General features: G+C 44.5%; 1 protein-coding gene across 4 annotated transcripts in view; it reads left to right on the top strand.

Annotated features, from left to right (window-relative positions):
• Positions 1–18,040, top strand: part of SPOCK1 (SPARC (osteonectin), cwcv and kazal like domains proteoglycan 1) — a 558,971-nt gene that overhangs the window by 372,569 nt on the left and 168,362 nt on the right. For all 4 annotated transcript variants that reach the window (XM_060296242.1, XM_060296241.1, XM_060296243.1 and 1 more), the window contains one exon: positions 13,583–13,697. In XM_060296242.1, the coding sequence (XP_060152225.1) occupies positions 13,583–13,697 (115 nt within the window). The remainder of the gene's footprint in view (positions 1–13,582; positions 13,698–18,040) is intronic.

Below are 18,040 nucleotides of genomic sequence, written 5' to 3'. Positions count from 1 at the left end.
ATGACCTTCCCCACGTTGGCTGCCTGGCTGGTGATGGATGCTGAGTGGAGTGAGCAGGTTTCTGACGCAGCGGGTGGCGAGGGGGGAGGGGGGATGAGGGGTGTGGGCTGGGAGCTGCTGCAGAGAGCAAGACCAGGATGACAGTGGAGGTGGCTCTCTGGAGGTGGAGAATAGAGGCACGATGACTTCAAGGCTGCGCTTGGCTTAAAGATGACCTAGTAGAGAAATCTAGAGAGGAAAATGGGTCCATTTTGGGCTGGTGCCACTGTAAGGAGTGGAGAATAGAGGCACGATGACTGGGAAGTGGAGAATAGAGGCACGATGACTTCAAGGCTGCGCTTGGCTTAAAGATGACCTAGTAGAGAAATCTAGAGAGGAAAATGGGTCCATTTTGGGCTGGTGCCACTGTAAGGAATGTTTAAGAGGAATCCTGTGGGAAAGAGTTGAAACTAACATGTGTTGATTACTTGCTGAGAGTAATGTTAAGCTTTTGATATATTGTCTCCTGCAGCCCTCCTAAGCACCATGTGAAGGGGATGTTACCCCTCCCCTTTACAGCTCAGAGAGACCGCATAACTTGCCCAGGGTCACACAGCACCCAAGGAGCTGAACTCATATGTGAAATGGGATCTTTCTGCAGCCCATAGTTCATGCTCCTTTGACCTCACCGTATCATCCATAACACACGTATTGGTGATTTGCTTGTATGAGCAAAGACGTGTCCAGGAAGCCTGAGGTTTGGGTTCTCTGCAGTCTGTTCACCTTTAGCTTCAACAACATGAGCAACAGCCAATCAAGAGCCCTGCAGTGAAGCACAGTCCCTGGCCTGCCATGTCTTGGTGGTCATGAAGATGGACCCAAGTTCCCTGACTACTTAATCCATCGGGGCTACTCAGGAGCTCTCCTTTGCCTCACTCTTTTAAAATGAGCTGCTTAGCTTTCAGTACTATCTAACGTTCCCTCCCTCCCTCCCTTCCTTTTTCCCTTCTTCCCTTCCTTCCTTCTCTTTCTTGTTATTCCTCTTTGGGAATGTCAGTTCCTTAAGAGCAAGGGCTTCTTTTGTCTTGCCCATCTCCAAATGCCCAGTGCTTAGGATAGTACTTGGCATGTAAAATGAGTTTCATAAATGTTTGCAGAATTGATGGGCTAAAGTCTTTCCTGTGCTAAATACAATCATGTTTGTCTAGAGGCAGATGCTCCAGGGACACCTCTAGCTCTGAATCTTTGTGACCTAGAAATAAAAGATTTATGGAAAGATACTCCTGGCACAGACAGTTTATTCAGCCTTAACTGAATATATCCCTTGGAGCAGACATAATGTCAGGGGACTTGGAGTTCAGAAATGATGAGCCAGACTTGGCCCTGGCCTCACAGAGTAAGACAAAGGAGTGATTAAGTCCATGGGCTGGGGGCCATTCACGCGCTCATTCAACAACCGTTAGTATCCCCATGATATTCCAGACTGTGTGGAGGTGAGGGGCAAGCAGGAGTGAGGAGGAAAGATATTGTCTGTGGTCTCCTGAGGCTTCTACTAGATTTTTGACAGACTTAAGAGTCACATCCCAGCTTTGCCACTTACTAGTTGCATGACTTTAGGCAAGTTCTGATATTTTTTTCTCATCAGGTGGAGAAAATAGTGGCCTTATAAGGTAATTGTAAGAATGGAAGGGCTCTTTGTATCGGATGTTGCAGTCTAGACTCCAGAGGCATGAAAGAACAACAGGTGTTTGAGGGCTTATGAGTTGTCTGCTGTAAGTGAGGGCAGGGTAAATATTGGAGGAAGAGCAGAGAATGGGCAGGGAATGGGAACTAAATTTTGGAAAGGAAGTTTGAGGCCAGACTGTGGAAGAGAGAGTCCTGAAGCTCTTTCTTAAAAGAATATTTTTAAAAATTTAGAATCCATAACTTTAACAAAAACAAGAACATCAATTCCCCTCCTTTAGTGGGGGGAAAAATCCCCAAAAAACTTTTCAGCCATTATAGTATCTAAAGATGATTGTCTCCCTACTCTGTCTTACCTGCTGGGGACCCAGTATTTATTGCTAAAGAATGAAAATGAAAGATTTTATTCCTTGTGTTTAATCCACATTTGTCTTAAGGAAACCTCATAGGTAGTTGCCCATAATTTATTATTGCATCTGTCTTCCATGTGCAGTTTAGACCTGATTTACATTTTATATTAGCACTACCAGCCTTAGCTTAGAGTGATGCAAGCGGGGGTGGGGAATTGGCCCTTGAGTGGCACATTCGTGAAGAGACAGGCAGGAAAGAGAGACAGTTGTGAGCAAGGTTGGAACTGTGAATTGCTCAGCTTATTTGGATGCATGTGGAAAATTGTATTTCGAAATGATTGAACATTGTGGGACACAAAAACCAGAGGACCAAGAATACACAAGATTTAAATGATACGGCACTCACTGAAACCTACGGTGGGAGATGCAAGCATTCTCCTCTCAGCTTGAGGGGGTTTCTAATGGCTTAGAAGGTGCTCCAAGAAACCTCAGCTCCAATCAGCGCTAACTCTGTCACGATGGCTTCAATGTTAACAGTTAAGGACTGGAATTTAATAACCTTGGGAACCATCCCAAGAAAGCAGAAATGAATCTGCCCTAATTGGAGAAAGAAAGGATTTAGAAATGAATAGTCTCCGATTACCCCTTTTGAAATCTGGAGCCAAGAGTTTCTGAAAACAGTGGGAAGGATGAAAGTAATAACAGCTTTAATGTTGATAGTTATACCTGGAGAGCCGCAAATGCTTCGTAGCTCATTTATGAGCCTCACCCAACGCTTGACACATCGAAAGCTCTCAGAAAAGCTTGGATTTTGCAGGTTTAGTTCTCTAAGAAACCTTGGGGCCTTTCACCAGGGGACTGTGATAGAGCCCTGGGACAGATGGCGTTGGGCGAGGAGGGGGTCTGTTCTAGGGGGCATGGGATAGACCAGCTTTACCTGAACCTGCTTTCTGGTCTTTGCAAGAATGAACAATTTGCTGATGAAGGCTCTTTGTATGTACTTACACTGCTACTGATTTTTCATCTTAGATGTCACTACCCTGGAGAGCTCTCTGCTTCATCCTAGGACCCTTTAAACTCGGTAAACCCTTTAAGCACTTCTCAAACTTTTCTACTAAAACACCCCTAAGGGCAAGTGGGAGCAAATACCTACTCTGAGGTTTAGGGGGCAGAATCCACTGTGAGCCCATACATTTTTGAAGCCTGTTTGATCCAAGTTTATGTGAATTTTGCATCTTATTCCATAGTAGACCAGTGACTGACTTAATAATAAAAAATGTTTAAAATTATCTACCATCTGGTAACATAGATGTTGCAGGCAGAGTCACTGTGAATGTGCATCCTCCTTGGCCCACCACAGTCTGAGAAGCAAGGACTAGATTAGATTGTGGAAAACAGGGAAAGGAGACCAGGCTGTGATAGATACATATGGTGTGTGACTGCCTGTTTCCCCACCTTCCACTGATTTTTAGACTTGTCGGGGGTGTTACTTAACTAGAGCTCTGCACCGAGGTTCTGCCCCTCAGAATGATGCCACACTATGCAAGGCTCTGAGAGGTCACTTGAGCATCTTGATCTCCAAGCTGAGGCAGGCTTTCCCTGCAGACTTTACTGTTCTGGTTTCAGTTAACACCTGTTCCTGCCAGCCTCTCTACGGCAAGGCAGAAACAGGCCAGGTGGACATCCTCTAGCTGAGGATTGGAAAGCACCACCTTTGTCCACCAAACCTGCCTGGATGAACCTTGCTGCCCATTTATCCCCAGCATACCACATGTTACCAACCTTCCTGGACTCAAGCCCTTGGCTGCTGGGATCAACAGTGTCTGCCAGATTCTCTCCCCTTAATTATTCCCTCTTTTTCTAGCCTTTTACCAGTGGCTCTTGAATGTAGGCCCTTAGGATACCTTAACACTCAAACTCCTTGACTCTCCAGTAGAGACTTTTCAAAGCCCAAAGACCTTCTCTTGAAAAAGAGAAAAAAAAAAGAGTATGACCATGTAGGTTGTACTGTTGGTGAACATAATTTAGGGGAAGGAAAGGTTTTTATTCTTCATTTCTAGACCTTACAATCTCTGAGATGAGACAAAGCAGAGCACAGCCCTACTAGAGATGTATGAATGCCTTAGTTGTCATACTCTGGCTTCAGCAGTGGTGAAGATCTGGTTAATCAGCAAAAGTGTTCTGGGTAAACTGGGCCCTGAGCTTGATGTTCAAAAAGAAATTTTAATGTTTTTTCCTGTGGAGATGAGTCTAATATTTGGGATTGGAAAGGCTGAAGAGCATCATAGCTCCAGGATCTTGAGTCTCTGAAATACCTGGGGTCACTTGTCCTTGGTGTACATCCCCTTTCTTTATCTGAAGAGCTGGTGGCGAGGATGAAAACATACACCATATTCCAGGCCCTGTGCTCAGCACCTTTCTGTGATATCTTGTCAGATCCTCATGATACCCCAATGAGGTAGATTTGTTGGTCTGCAACTGAATCCTAAAGAGGTGAGTGACCCGTCAAAATCACATCAGCAGGAAGTAGCCAGCTGTGTCTCTCCTCTCAAACCCACACCTCTCTGATCCAAACCCTTGGGCAATCTTCTAGGTGCACTAATTTTTATTTTTTTGGAAATTAGTGCAGTTTCTGAATTTCCACATTCCTACTACGGCTGCAGAATAATGGCAGAATCATGCTCATTAGCACCAAAGGAGTTAGTTCTCTGAGGAAAGCTATGTGTTTTATAGGAATTTTAATTGCATTGAAGTGAGGAGCAGGTACAAAAGATAGACTTTATGAGCTATAGCACTCTTTTAAGTATGCCTTTTTCCTGGAAATATTTGATTTTTATTGTGCTTTTTGTATCCTCTTATTTTCTTAGGTTATGGAACTGGTCTTAAGTAATTCTGTTCATAAATGTCTTATGAATAATTTCTGTCAATTACAATGAAATAGAACCCAAGTGCTTCAACTATTACAACATTGTAATAAATTCTGGCCATTTTGATGGATGAGAACATTAAGACTTCTCTGTGCATGGTGTCTTGTCCCTCTACTGAGAGTTGTGACTATTCTCAGGTCCCGTTGATCATGCTGCCTGGTCCTGTCCCTTGTCACCGCCAGCCATCCTGCGTTTCCCCAGTGACATGGACCATATAGATGTTTCACAAAACCCACTCACAGAAGGAATGACGAGGTTCACTTGTTCCATGTTGTTTCTTATGTCAGAGAGAGAGAGTGTTAAGTTCACTGGACATCAGCATTGCCTTGGAAAGAAACTTTGACTTTTGTATTCATTATAAAAATCATATAAGTTTATTTACACATCCAAGCAGTTGGCTTTGACTTCAGTTGGTACAATGTTTTCTTCACAGTGAGAAGTCCTCTTAGGGATCCTATGGGTGACATGATTCTTGGGGGAGGTGGACATGCTGCTGCTTGGCACTGTAGTCATGACTTTTACCCCCGTCATAAGCTGTTTTTGTGAGTGGTGTAGTGGCTCCAAGTATCATCTCTGGTGTGAGACTCACCTAGATTGAAATCCAGACTTAGCAACTGTGTGACCACAGACAAGTTACTTAACATCTCTGTGGCAATTTACTTATTAGTAAATTCATATTAAACTGATCTGTATATCAGTTACCTCAATGGTGAATTAGAATAAAGGTACATTATTTTACAGGTCGGTGGTTGTTACTGTCTCTGTCAGCCCCCTGACGAGGTGATGCTTCATGTAATAAAATGCTCTTTTCTTCCCTTTTTTCCACTTAATTCTTCTCCTCTCCTCTCCTTTTTCTTCCTCTCCTCCATCCCACTTTTGAAGGGAAATCAGTTTCTTGGTGAAAACGCAGAGTGAGCGTCCTTGCTTTCACCATCCCAGAGCAGCCGGGGGAACGGGAGAAGGTGTGGGATGAGAGCTTTGAGAAAGAGCATTGACTGGCCAGGCTAATAACATTTTGTGGCCTGTGATATGGTGGCGCCTACTGTCACAGCTGCCCTAGTAGACCCGTCTGAACACGTTTGTTTCTAATGATCAGGATGTGTAAATTAGCCATGTGGGACCTATCGGTGGTTGCTTATAATGTCTCGCTTTGCACATGAGCAGGGGATTAAAGCTCTTCCCTGCCGCTGCTATTACTTCTAGCCCAGCTTAGGGCATCCTTAACTCTTGCATCTCAGAGGCAGGAGTGCCATACTCTCACAAGGCTGGACACTTGCTCTTGCCTCCAGCGATGGTCATGACTTGTCATTGTCTCCCTGCTGTAGAGATTCTCCAGGAAGCAGGAGACTCTGCCTTTTGTGGGTAATGTTTCTAGACTACTCAGTGACAGGCTGCAGTGGTGGTGGCCCGCAGCCATAGGGCATCTGAATTGATTCACAGCTTGTTGCAGGGATGGCCCCAGGAGATAGGGGACATTCAGGAGGATGTCCTCTGTGTGAATGGGTGGAGGTTGGGGCTGGCTCTTCTTTTCAAGGGAAGCACGATAGGAAAGGGAAAGGACATCTCCTTTGATGTAGACAGACCTGGTTTTGAGTACTGGCTTTGCCATTTATTAGCCGTGTATTGTCAGAAAGTTACTTATCTTTTTCAAATCAGTTTTCTCATCTTCACCTTCCTTTTTCACTTAATGCACCATGAGCATCTACCTATGTTAATACATATAAACCTACTTCTTCCTTTATAGTAGGTGGACAGTATCTCATAAATGGACGTCTTGTAGTTAAGGTAACCATTTCCCTGTAGATGGTGTGATGGAATGAATGCTTGTGTTGAAGCCATAATCCTCACTATGGCTGTTTCTGGAGATGGAGCCTTTAAGGAAGTAATTAAGGTTAAATGAGGTCTTAAGGGTGGGACCCTGATACAGTAGGATAGGTATCATTATAAGAAGAGGTGTCAGAGAGCTTAGTCACTCTGAGTATACCTAGAGAAACCCATGTGAAGACACAGAAGGTGGTCGTCTGCAAGCCAGGAAGAGAGCACTCACCAGAAACTGACCATCTTGGCACCCTGATCTCAGCCTTCCAGCCTCCAGAACTGTGAGAAGATAGGTTTCTGTTATTCAAGCCACTCAATCTCTGGTATTTTGTGGCAGTCTGAGCAGATGGATATAGATGGACCCTCAAGTTGTTTATAATTTCCCCTTATTGTAGATCGTTAAGATACAAGTTTTTGCTTAACACATTCACCTGCTAGGTCATTGGATGTTTCTTTTTTCCGTTCTTTCCATTTATTATTAAAATTTTCATATATATAAAAAAGTTGAGGGAACGATATAATAAATACCTATTTACCTATGTTTAATGGTTATTATCATTTAAGGACATGGTTGAAAAACTGCCCTCCAAAAGGGCTCTTCATAGTTTATACCACCCCTTGCAAACACACACACACACACACACACACACACACACACGCACGCGCACACACACACACACACACACACACACACACACACAAATATAAGAGAGAGGATGCTTTTAGTTTTAACAGAAAGAAATGAGTCTTCAGACCCTTGGTTTGAAGGGGGAAGAAAAGGTCCCTTCCCAGGAGGGTATTTTTGGTCAGGTGCATCTTTTTATCCCTTTGTCCTTGTCTGTCCTATGTCCCCACCCACTCCCATCTCCCAGTCCTTGGACACACACATTCAGCCTTCTATATCACTCACCTATCTGTCCTATTTAGACGCATGGCCAATAGGCCCCTTTGTTTGGCCTCAGAGAACATGGCCAACCCCTTGATTTGAAAGCTGAGATCAGTGATGGAAGATTTCCAAGCTGCCATTCTTCTATGGTTCCAGCAAAATCCTTTGGGTGGAATCTTCTGGTTTGTGTTCTGTGAGGCTCTGTCATCAGCTAGTAAACAAGCCCCTCTGGAGGGGGTGGGGGGAAGCAAGCTGCATGCACGGGTTACCATGGGGACAAACGAACCGTCATAAATGTTTGGGATCTTAGCTTGACAAGGTTTTAGCAGTTTGGAGTAATTTCTTTGTCAGTCTTCCATTAAGTCACTCCTAATGAATCACTGGGAGCGTTTTTGCTCTTCAGATGAACCTCACATGAGCACGATTCGGGCAGAGAGCAACGTTAAAAGGAAGAAGGAGACAACAAACAGTCATTAATTTGTCAACTCTTTGAAAATTGAGTGACCTTTTGTCAGAGGAAGTTTCCACAAGTCACAGGAGTGGACCACAAGTTCACATGGTGTTTTTGGATTAAATCTTTGCATCTTGGTCTCACCAGGTAGCTTAATATCCCCAGGAAAAGGGGTCATGGAGGTTCCTCAAAGGAGGAAAGGGGGCACTAAGAGTCGACTACTGGGCCCTCCACTCAACACCCCGTCTCATTTGGAGGGTACGAGTGGTGTAGAGTTTGTCTGTTCTTATCAAAGGACCAGTTTCCATGTAAAATGTGTGTAAAGGGTTCTCTCTTCCTACCCCCTCTCCACCAACTTCAGCATGGGAGGGTGTGCCATATTTGACGGTCACTGTGGAACTTGGTGGCCACGCCCCCCTCCCCGGAGTCCTCATTGTGGTTTCAAGGCCCCCCATGATGATGCTGCCACTCTCTGTAGTCTCTCTCTGTAGTCGTGTCTCACAGCACCCCTGCTGCAGCCTGCTGCCGGCCTGATGAAATGTTGCCATTCCCCAGACTTGCCACAATTTCTCTTACATCTAGAATGGGAGCTTCTTTTTACCCAGAATGTTCTTCCTCATCCTATTACCTGGGTTAAACCCACTTTTCCATAGATAGCAGTCTGTCCAGGAGGTCTCACCTAACCCACTGAAAGGCTGGATGAGGTACCTCCCCCATCTCCCATAACATACAGACCTTACCCTCATATTGCGTGTCTCCTCTGTTGAGCTGTGAGCTTCTGGAGGGCAGGAATGACATCTCGTTCACTCTAGAAGTCCCAGCCTCCAGCCTGAAAAAATGGGCCTGCACAGAACTGATGCTCTGCAAATATTAATGGAATAAACCCAAGCATATGCCACACCCCCAGGTGACTCTCAGGGACCACAAAATGGAACATTCTCTCATCTTAGCATCTCTGAGGTGGTACCCTGCTCTGCTGTTCCAGGTATTATGACTGTTTGACAGTGAGCTTGTAGGATGTGCCCAAAGACAGCAAAAAGTCTTGATTCAGAATTTTCAAATCAACGTAGCTAATTAAAAATTAACTCATACTGAAAAACAAGTTCAGAAACAATTACGATAATTAAAATATCAGTACCTTAATTGAGACCAAGCAGTGAGCTTAAAAAATAAAATTACTTTCAAAAAAAGCTTACATGAAGCCTGTAATTAACTGGCTTTTGAATTTGATGTTTTTCAGCTTGACAAAGTTCTGTTTAAATTAATTCATTCTTGGTTTTTTTTTCCCTTTGAAAAACGTTTTTGTAAAAATTATTGAAAAACTTAATTGGACATGTATCCTGTGCCAGTTGACACTTGATTGGTTTTTGTATGTGGGCAGGAAAGATGAAATTAACCTCCCGTGGGTATCTGCTCTGTGTTAGGCATAGTCTCTTGTTTTTTTGTTTTGTTTTGTTTTTATTTTGCGGTACGCGGACCTCTCACTGTTGTGGCCTCTCCCGTTGCGGAGCACAGGCTCCGGACGCGCAGGCTCAGCGGCCATGGCTCACGGGCCCAGCCGCTCTGCGGCATGTGGGATCTTCCCGGACTGGGGCACGAACCCGTGTCCCCTGCATCGGCAGGCGGACTCTCAACCACTGCGCCACCAGGGAAGCCCTAGTCTCTTGTCTGAGTCCACATGAGTCCTGCAGGTATTATGGTAGAAGAGGTAGAGGGGACGCAGGGCTTCGGCATCTTGTGGGGAGTGATGCGTCCTATCATCAAGCACGCGCTGGGGAAGAGAGGAACTTGGAGCGCAGTTTCCAGAAATCATTAGCACCTTGACAAGGAAGCTTCTACCCCTGGTAAGGGTTATCATGAACTCTCAGCCCTCTCTCCCTACCTCCTCACCTGCACAATTTCCCTGCACCTTATTAAAGGGCTTCTCAAATGCCACTTATTATTCTGATCTCCTATCATTTCCTCTAGAAAGTGGAGCCGCACAGCCCTGCCCAGTACAGGTGTGGGTGCCTTTCAGTCACCACGAGCCTCGGGGCTGCTGGGAGAAGTGTATTTGAGAGGCGGTATTTACATGGAAGTGGCACGCTCCTTTACCATCCTCATCCCCTTTCAATTCCAGTACTGCTGTTTTTCAAAAACAAGATGCATCCTGGTGATTAAATAAACGCTGACAGCTTGATTTGTTACTGTTTTGTTGTGCTGTGAAGTTCATTTACTCTAAATAATTCCCGTGCATGTTTGAAGTATTCAGACCCTGGTAATTAATTTTTAGGAGACTTGATTTCTATATGCAAATCGTTAAGTAAATTTGTGTATAAAGTTAAATAGCTGATGATTTTTATTTATTAGTATTTCTGGTTGGAGTTTTTTTTTGTTTTTTTAAGAAACGTTAGCCTTAAGAATTGGAGGAGGGTGATCTATAGTATTAGCCTAATGGTAGGGTGACAGATGTAGCAAGGTTGCAGAAAATAAATTGACAGCCACTGGTCAGGTGACTCCTTTGGGGGGGTTGCTGCATTTTAGAGGGGGTGGGCAGAGGGCACAACTGCCCAGGGTTGGTAGCCGCACCTTCCGGGGAGCACTGGGGCCGTGTATGGCGCATCGGGGCATCCTGTGTGGCCCAGCCAGCCAGACCCCCTGGCTTCCCTTTACCTTTACTCCTTAAGTGTCAGCCTGCCCTGAAGGCCTCTCAGGAGCGTGGCACATCTGGGCTCAATACTTGGTGTAAGGTGGGACCCCACATCCACCTTTTAAAGGAGACTCTAGGTGATTTTCATGCTGCTGGTGTATCGTGGTGAGGAGCTTGGGTTCTGGAGTCAACCGACCAGATGTCACATACCGTCCGCCCCTCTCATCTTCTTTGTACAACGGGCACGGGAATGGCAGCTGCCACCTTGGGTGTTTGCGAGAATTAAGTGCGGTAATCCAGTTAGAGGGCTTCGTTCACTGCCTGCATGTCAAAAGCACTGGACACGTGTGAGCTATTGTTCTGGTTATTTTGGAGGCTTATTGCTCACTCTGCGAACAAAATCCAGGCACACAACAAATAACAAACACCTATGAGGTGCTTCACGTGTTTCAGGTCTGTTCTCAGCACTTACAATGATGAATTCATTTCATCCTCTTGATAACCAAAAGTGATAGTAGGGACTGCTATTATCCCATTTCACAGAAGAGAAAATTGAGGTATAGAAGGTCAGGAAGCAGTGAAGGCAGAATTCACCTTGATCACCGGGCTCCTCCCTGCTGTGCTCAGCTGACTTACTCTCCTTGAGATTGCACTGCCCCTTGAGGCCATCTGGATCCCAGTGTGGACATTGCATGTCTGTGAAGTTGGCTGCAAAAGCAAGAAGCAGCTCAAAGTTGGCAATAAATCTTGTCATTTGGTCCTGCAGATTTTGAGACCCTAGGCCAGCCTGGTGTTTGCCATCTCTGAGATCTACTCCAGTGAAAATCCCAAGCGTTCTACAGCGCTTGACACCTGTCAGGAAATGCCTCACTTGGTACCTGTGGCCCAGGCTGCCAGGGATGTCTTCATCCTGTGGTGGCCAGAAGTGTGAGAAGGGGCAGTGAAGGGCCAGCATGGTCATCCTCAGCAGCCATCTGATCGTCATTCATTGTTAGCTCGGTGCTGCTTGAGTCCTGGAAAGCAAGTCACAGCTGGCTGGACTGCTGCCCTGGGGTGAAGGTGGAGGGCAAAGCACAAGGAGAAGGCCACTGGCCTGAGACGCACCAGCCTCCTGGCTTCTCGTGAGGACGTCTCAGGAGGAAAGAGAGCTCCACCTGGGACCAGGAAGTTCCTGCTGCAAGCTTCTGAAAGGCCCAGCCCCGGAGGGCTCTGAGGGCAGACACGGGCCCCCAGCCACTCACTTCCCAGAGGCGAAGCCCTTAGCTTAGGAGCTCGGAGTGAGCACCCTGTCCCTGGGGCTTTAGCCTGTCTCTCTTGCAGCCCATCTCCTGCTGCTAAGCCCCAGGCAGCCAGGCACATCCGCTGGGGAGTAGGCGCTGCCAGGTGACTCCCCTGGGACCATGGCCTGGGTCTCGTTGCTCACCTGACCGGCCTGAGAATACACCCTGGTTTCTGTTTGCGGAGGCTGAAGCTGCTTCAGTGGAGGGAGCCGCCCTGAGCGGTTCAAGCCCCAGAAAGAAATACCTTCGGGTATAGTGTGTTCAGGTCCCTTGAGGAATTCCCAGCAGCCGTGGGAAGAAAATGGCATTGCGATTCTGGGCCTGGGTGGTTTGACGGGAATCCTGACTTCCTCTAAGTGCAGGGGGATCATGATTGCCGGGGGGCCCAGGGTCTGATGGGAGTCCTCCCATTTCTTGTAGCAGTTGTGCTGTCCCTGCTTGGGACGCCGATTTGTTTAACTGAATGTTTGTGTGGGGAGCGTGACCTCGCCTGGCTGTGGAGAGCAGTTACGACAGGCTGACCACCTGATCGGCTTTAGGACGCAGAGCTGGGAGATGGCACCGTTGTTTTTGTTTTGCAGAGGATTTCCTGTGGCCTCTTGTCTGCCCTGATGAGCGTGTACACCTCAGCCTGTGGAGTGTTGCTTAGCCAGGGGCCCGCTGCCCTGCCTGTTCTAGGAAATGCTGCAGGGTATGATCTGCTGGCTTTGGAGACCCTTCTCCAGTGACTCCCCCGCCCTCATTATTTCCACCCACAAAGCCCACTTTCTAGTCAGACTAAATATCTTAGGATTGCCCAGCCACGCCTGTCTACCTTGGAGTGTGCTGGCCGCCCTGCCTAGGTTGCCTGTTCTAGCTTTGCTTTCTAAAATCCTGCCCATCCCTTAAGATCCAATTCACATATTAATGCTTCATTAATCCTTGCCCCAGAAATTGATCTCTCTTTTTCTCTCAACCTCTGTTATCATGTTATATGCCTATCATGGCCCTTATCTGATTCTCCCTTGCACAATAAATATTTGTGTGTCAGCCTTTCCCCCCACCCCTGCCCGTTTATGTCATAAGTTTGTGTGGCTCAAAACTGTCTTGTTCATCCTGAAGTTCTTCACAAAACTTAAAATGGCTTCTTTGTGCTCACAGTCCGTGTGGATGGAACTGAAGCCAAAAAACTCCGTCCTCTGGGACTTTCTGTTGTAGGAAATAAGTAAAATTGGGCACAAAGTCATAAAAAGCAATCGCAGACAAATACGCGAAGAGGGAAATGTGGCTTTTGGTCCGCTGAGCACACAAGATTCTAAAGGAGTTTTAAAAGTAGTTCCTGGCCAAGATGAAGACACTGAAACTCCCCAAAGCACAAAAGAATCACTCTCCTGATGTTGAAGAAAACCACGTGGAATAGACACAGAATTCCACCCCCCCACCCCGTATGGGTTTTCATTCCCATCCCCGCCAGCCTAAGTAAACAGTGCAGGGTGCAAACACATGGTCTGTTTATTTCCCTCTTGTTTATTTGAGTAGAAATAGAAATTGGATTTCCCTGGAGGTCCTAACTCCTCTTTTCATGTTCTTTTTGCCTCAGCTCTGGACCCATCCAAAGACCCCTGCCTAAAGGTGAAATGCAGCCCTCACAAGGTGTGTGTGACCCAGGACTACCAGACTGCCCTGTGTGTCAGCCGTAAGCACCTGCTCCCCAGGTAAGCCACAGGCTGTGAGGTCCTCTCCAGCCAGCAGATCCGGGGTACCTGATCTCTGGGGGACAAGGGGGAGAGGGGGAGCAGGTGTTTGCATCTGTGTCTCATATGGTACGTGGTGTAAGAACTCTTGCTGTGGTATGAATCTCAGTTCTCAAACGCATATTTGCAAAGAGAGTTAATATCTTAGTTTCCTTTGAATCAACTTTATTTGACTCTGAGTCCTCATCTGAGCAGATGAACAGAAAATCCCTTCCTGGTGATTATGGTGGCCCTTCCTCCTCCTGGGGTGACCTCAGGATCCAGGAAGCTTCTAGCTAAGAAAACAGGGGCTGTACCTTTAGTCTTCTGGTTGCCACTGACATCCTCCCTACGATAATCCTTGGAGGTTCCTTGAGGTTGGCGGGGCTGGGGGTTGTCTGCTTCCATGCTCCATGGGGCGTGGGTGTCTTTGCCAGGCCGAGAGTACTGGTGTGGGGTTCTGCTGCCTCAAGACCACTAGGCCACCATTCCTTCTGAGAGTGTGTCTTTCTATTTCTCCAGCCCAGGGGAAGTCTCTCCCCTCCTCTTCAGGGTTGTTAAAGCCTTTGTCCCTTACTCCCCACCCATTCCCAGCATTCAGTGGGCTTAGGCTTTTACAGATGACAGAAGGAGCCTTTGAATTCAGGCTACATCTGCCTTCAGTCCTGCAGAAATACGTAAAGCAAGAACACACACACACACACACACACACACACACACACAGCCCCCCAATAGGCTTGCTTTTTTCTTTTTTTTTTTTAACATCTTTATTGGAGTATAATTGCTTTACAATGGTGTGTTGGTTTCTGCTTTATAACAAAGTGAATCAGTTATACATATACATATATCCTCATATCTCTTCCCTCTTTCGTCTCCCTCCCACCCTACCTATCCCACCCCTCTAGGTGGTCACAAAGCCCCGAGCTGATCTCCCTGTGCTATGGGGCTGCTTCCCACTAGCTATCTATTTTACATTTGGTAGTATATATGAGTCCATGCCACTCTCTCACTTCATCCCAGCTTACCCTTCCCCGTCCCCGTGTCCTCAAGTCTATTCTCTACGTCTGTGTCTTTATTCCTGTCCTGCCCCTAGGTTCTTCAGAACCATTTTTTTTTTTTTTTTGATTCCATATATATGTGTTAGCATATGGTACTTGTTTTTCTCTTTCTGGCTTACTTCACTCTGTATGACAGACTCTAGGTCCATCCACCTCACTACAAATAACTCAATTTCATTTCTTCTTATGGCTGAGTAATATTCCATTGTATATATGTGCCACATCTTCTTTATGCAATCATTAGTCGATGGACATTTAGGTTGCTGCCATGTCCTGACTATTGTAAATAATGCTGCAATGAACATTGTGGTACATGACTCTTTTTGAATTATGGTTTTCTAAGGGTATATACCCAGTAGTGGGATTGCTGGGTCGTATGGTAGTTCTATTTTTAGTTTTTTAAGGAACCTTCATACTGTTCTCCATAGTGGCTGTATCAATTTACATTCCCACCAACAGTGCAAGAGGGTTCCCTTTTCTCCACACCCTCTCCAGCATTTATTGTTTGTAGATTTTTTGATGGCCATTCTGACTGCTGTGAGGTGATACCTCATTGTAGTTTTGATTTGCATTTCTCTAATGATTAGTGATGTTGAGCATCCTTTCATGTGTTTTCAGGCAATCTGTATATCTTCTTTGGAAAAATGTCTATTTAGGTCTTCTGCCCATTTTTGGATTGGGCTGTTTTTTTTTTGATATTGAGCTACATGAGCTGCGTGTAAATTTTGGTGATTAATACTCTGTTGCTTCATTTGCAAATATTTTCTCCCATTCTGAGCATTGTCTTTTCCTCTTGTTTATGGTTTCCTTTGCTGTGTGAAAGCTTTTACATTTCATTAGGTCCCATTTGTTTATTTTTGTTTTTATTTCCATTACTCTGAAGAGGTGGGTCAAAAAGGATCTTGCTGTGATTTATGTCATAGAATGTCTGCCTGTGTTTTCCTCTAAGAGTTCTATAGTGTCTGGCCTTATATTTAGGTCTTTAATCCATTTTGAGTTTATTTTCGTGTATGGTGTTAGGGAGTGTTCTAATTTCATTCTTTTACATGTAGCTGTCCAGTTCCGCCAGCACCACTTATTGAAGAGGCTGTCTTTTCTCCATTGTATATTCTTGCCTCCTTTATCAAAAATAAGGTGACCATACACGCATGGGTTTATCTCTGGGCTTTCTATCCTGTCCCACTGATCCATATTTCTGTTTTCATGCCAGTACCATACTGTCTTGATTACTGTAGCTTTGTAGTATAGTCTGAAGTCAGGAAGCCTGATTCCTCTAGCTCTGTTTTTCGTTCTCAAGATTGCTTTGGCTATTCGAGGTCTTTTGTGTTCTCATACAAATTGTGCAATTTTTTGTTCTAGTTCTGTGAAAAATGCCATTGGTAGTTTGATAGGGATTGCATTGCATCTGTAGATTGCTTTGGGTAGTAGAGTCATTTTCACAATGTTGATTCTTCCAATCCAAGAACATGGTATATCTCTCATTCTGTTTGTATCATATTTAATTACTTTCATCAGTGTCTTATAGTTTTCTGCATACAGGTCTTTTGTCTCCTTAGGTAGGTTTATTCCTAGGTATTTTATTCATTTTGTTGCAGTGGTAAATGGGAGTGTTTCCTTAATTTCTCTTTCAGATTTTTCATCTTTAGTGTATAGGAATGCAAGAGATTTCTGTGCATTAATTTTGTATCCTGCTACTTTACCAAATTCATTGATTAACTCTAGTAGTTTTCTGGTAGCATCTTTAGGATTCTCTATGTATAGTATCATGTCATCTGCAAACAGTGACAGCTTTACTTCTTCTTTTCCGATTTGGATTCCTTTTATTTCCTTTTCTTCTCTGATTGCTGTGGCTAAAACTTCCAAATCTATGTTGAATAATAGTGGTGAGAGTGGGCAACCTTGTCTTGTTCCTGATCTTAGTGGAAATGCTTTCAGTTTTTCATCATTGAGAATGATGTTGGCTGTGGGTTTGTCATATATGGCCTTTATTATGTTGAGGTAAACTCCCTCTCTGCCTACTTTCTGGAGGGTTTTTATCATAAATGGGTGTTGAATTTTGTTGAAAGCTTTTTCTGCATCTGTTGAGATGATCATGTGGTTTTCATCCTTCAATTTGTTAATATGGTGTATCACATTGATTGATTTGCATATATTGAAGACTCCTTGAATTCCTCGGATAAACCCCACTCAAGCATGGTGTATGATCCGTTTAATGTGCTGTTGGATTCTGTTTGCTAGTGTTTTGTTGAGGATTTTTGCATCTATGTTCATCAGTGATATTTAACTGTAGTTTTCTTTCTTTGTGACATCTTTGTCTGGTTTTGGTATCAGGGTGATCGTGGCCTCATAGAATGAGTTTGGGAGTGTTCCTCCCTCTGCAATTTTTTGGAAGAGTTTGAGAAGGGTAGGTGTTAGCTCTTCTCTAAATGTTTGATAGAATTCTCCTGTGAAGCCATCTGGTCCTGGGCTTTTGTGTGTTGGAAGATTTTTAATTACAGTCTCAATTTCAGTGCTTGAGATTGCTCTGTTCATATTTTCTATTTCTTCCTGGTTCAGTCTCAGAAGGTTGTGCTTTCCTAAGAATGTGTCCATTTCTTCCAGGTTGTCCATTTTATTGGCATATAGTTGCTTGTAGGAATCTCTCATGATCCTTTGTATTTCTGCAGTGTCAGTTGTTAATTCTCCTTTTTCATTTCTAATTCTGTTGATTTGAGTCTTCTCCCTTTTTTTCTTGGTGAGTCTGGCTAATGGTTTATCAATTTTGTTTACCTTCTCAAAGAACCACTTTTAGTTTTATTGATCTTTGCTGTTGTTTCATTCATTTCTTTTTCATTTATTTCTGATCTGATCTTTATGATTTCTTTCCTTCTGCTAACTTTGTGGGGTTTTTTTGTTCTTCTTTCTCTAATTGCTTTAGGTGTAAGGTTAGGTTGTTTATTTGAGATGTTTCCTGTTTCTTAAGGTAGGATTGTATTACTATAAACTTCCCTCTTAGAACTGCTTTTGCTGCATCCCATAGGTTTTGGGTTGTCGTGTTTTCATTGTCATTTGTTTCTAGGTATTTTTTGATTTCCTCTTTGATTTCTTCAGTGCTCTCCTAGTTATTTAGTAGTGTATTGTTTAGCCTCCATGTGTTTGTATTTTCCACAGACTTTTTCCTGTAATTGATATCCAGTCTCATAGCGTTGTGGTCAGAAAAGATACTTGATACGTTTTCAATTTTCTTAAATTTGCCAAGGCTTGATTTGTGACCCAAGATATGATCTA

This window comes from Globicephala melas, chromosome 3 (assembly GCF_963455315.2).
Source record: "Globicephala melas chromosome 3, mGloMel1.2, whole genome shotgun sequence".
NCBI classification, from domain to species: Eukaryota; Metazoa; Chordata; class Mammalia; order Artiodactyla; family Delphinidae; genus Globicephala; species Globicephala melas.
The sequence above is the reverse complement of the archived record's forward strand: the minus strand, read 5'-3'. Positions and strand labels throughout refer to the sequence as shown.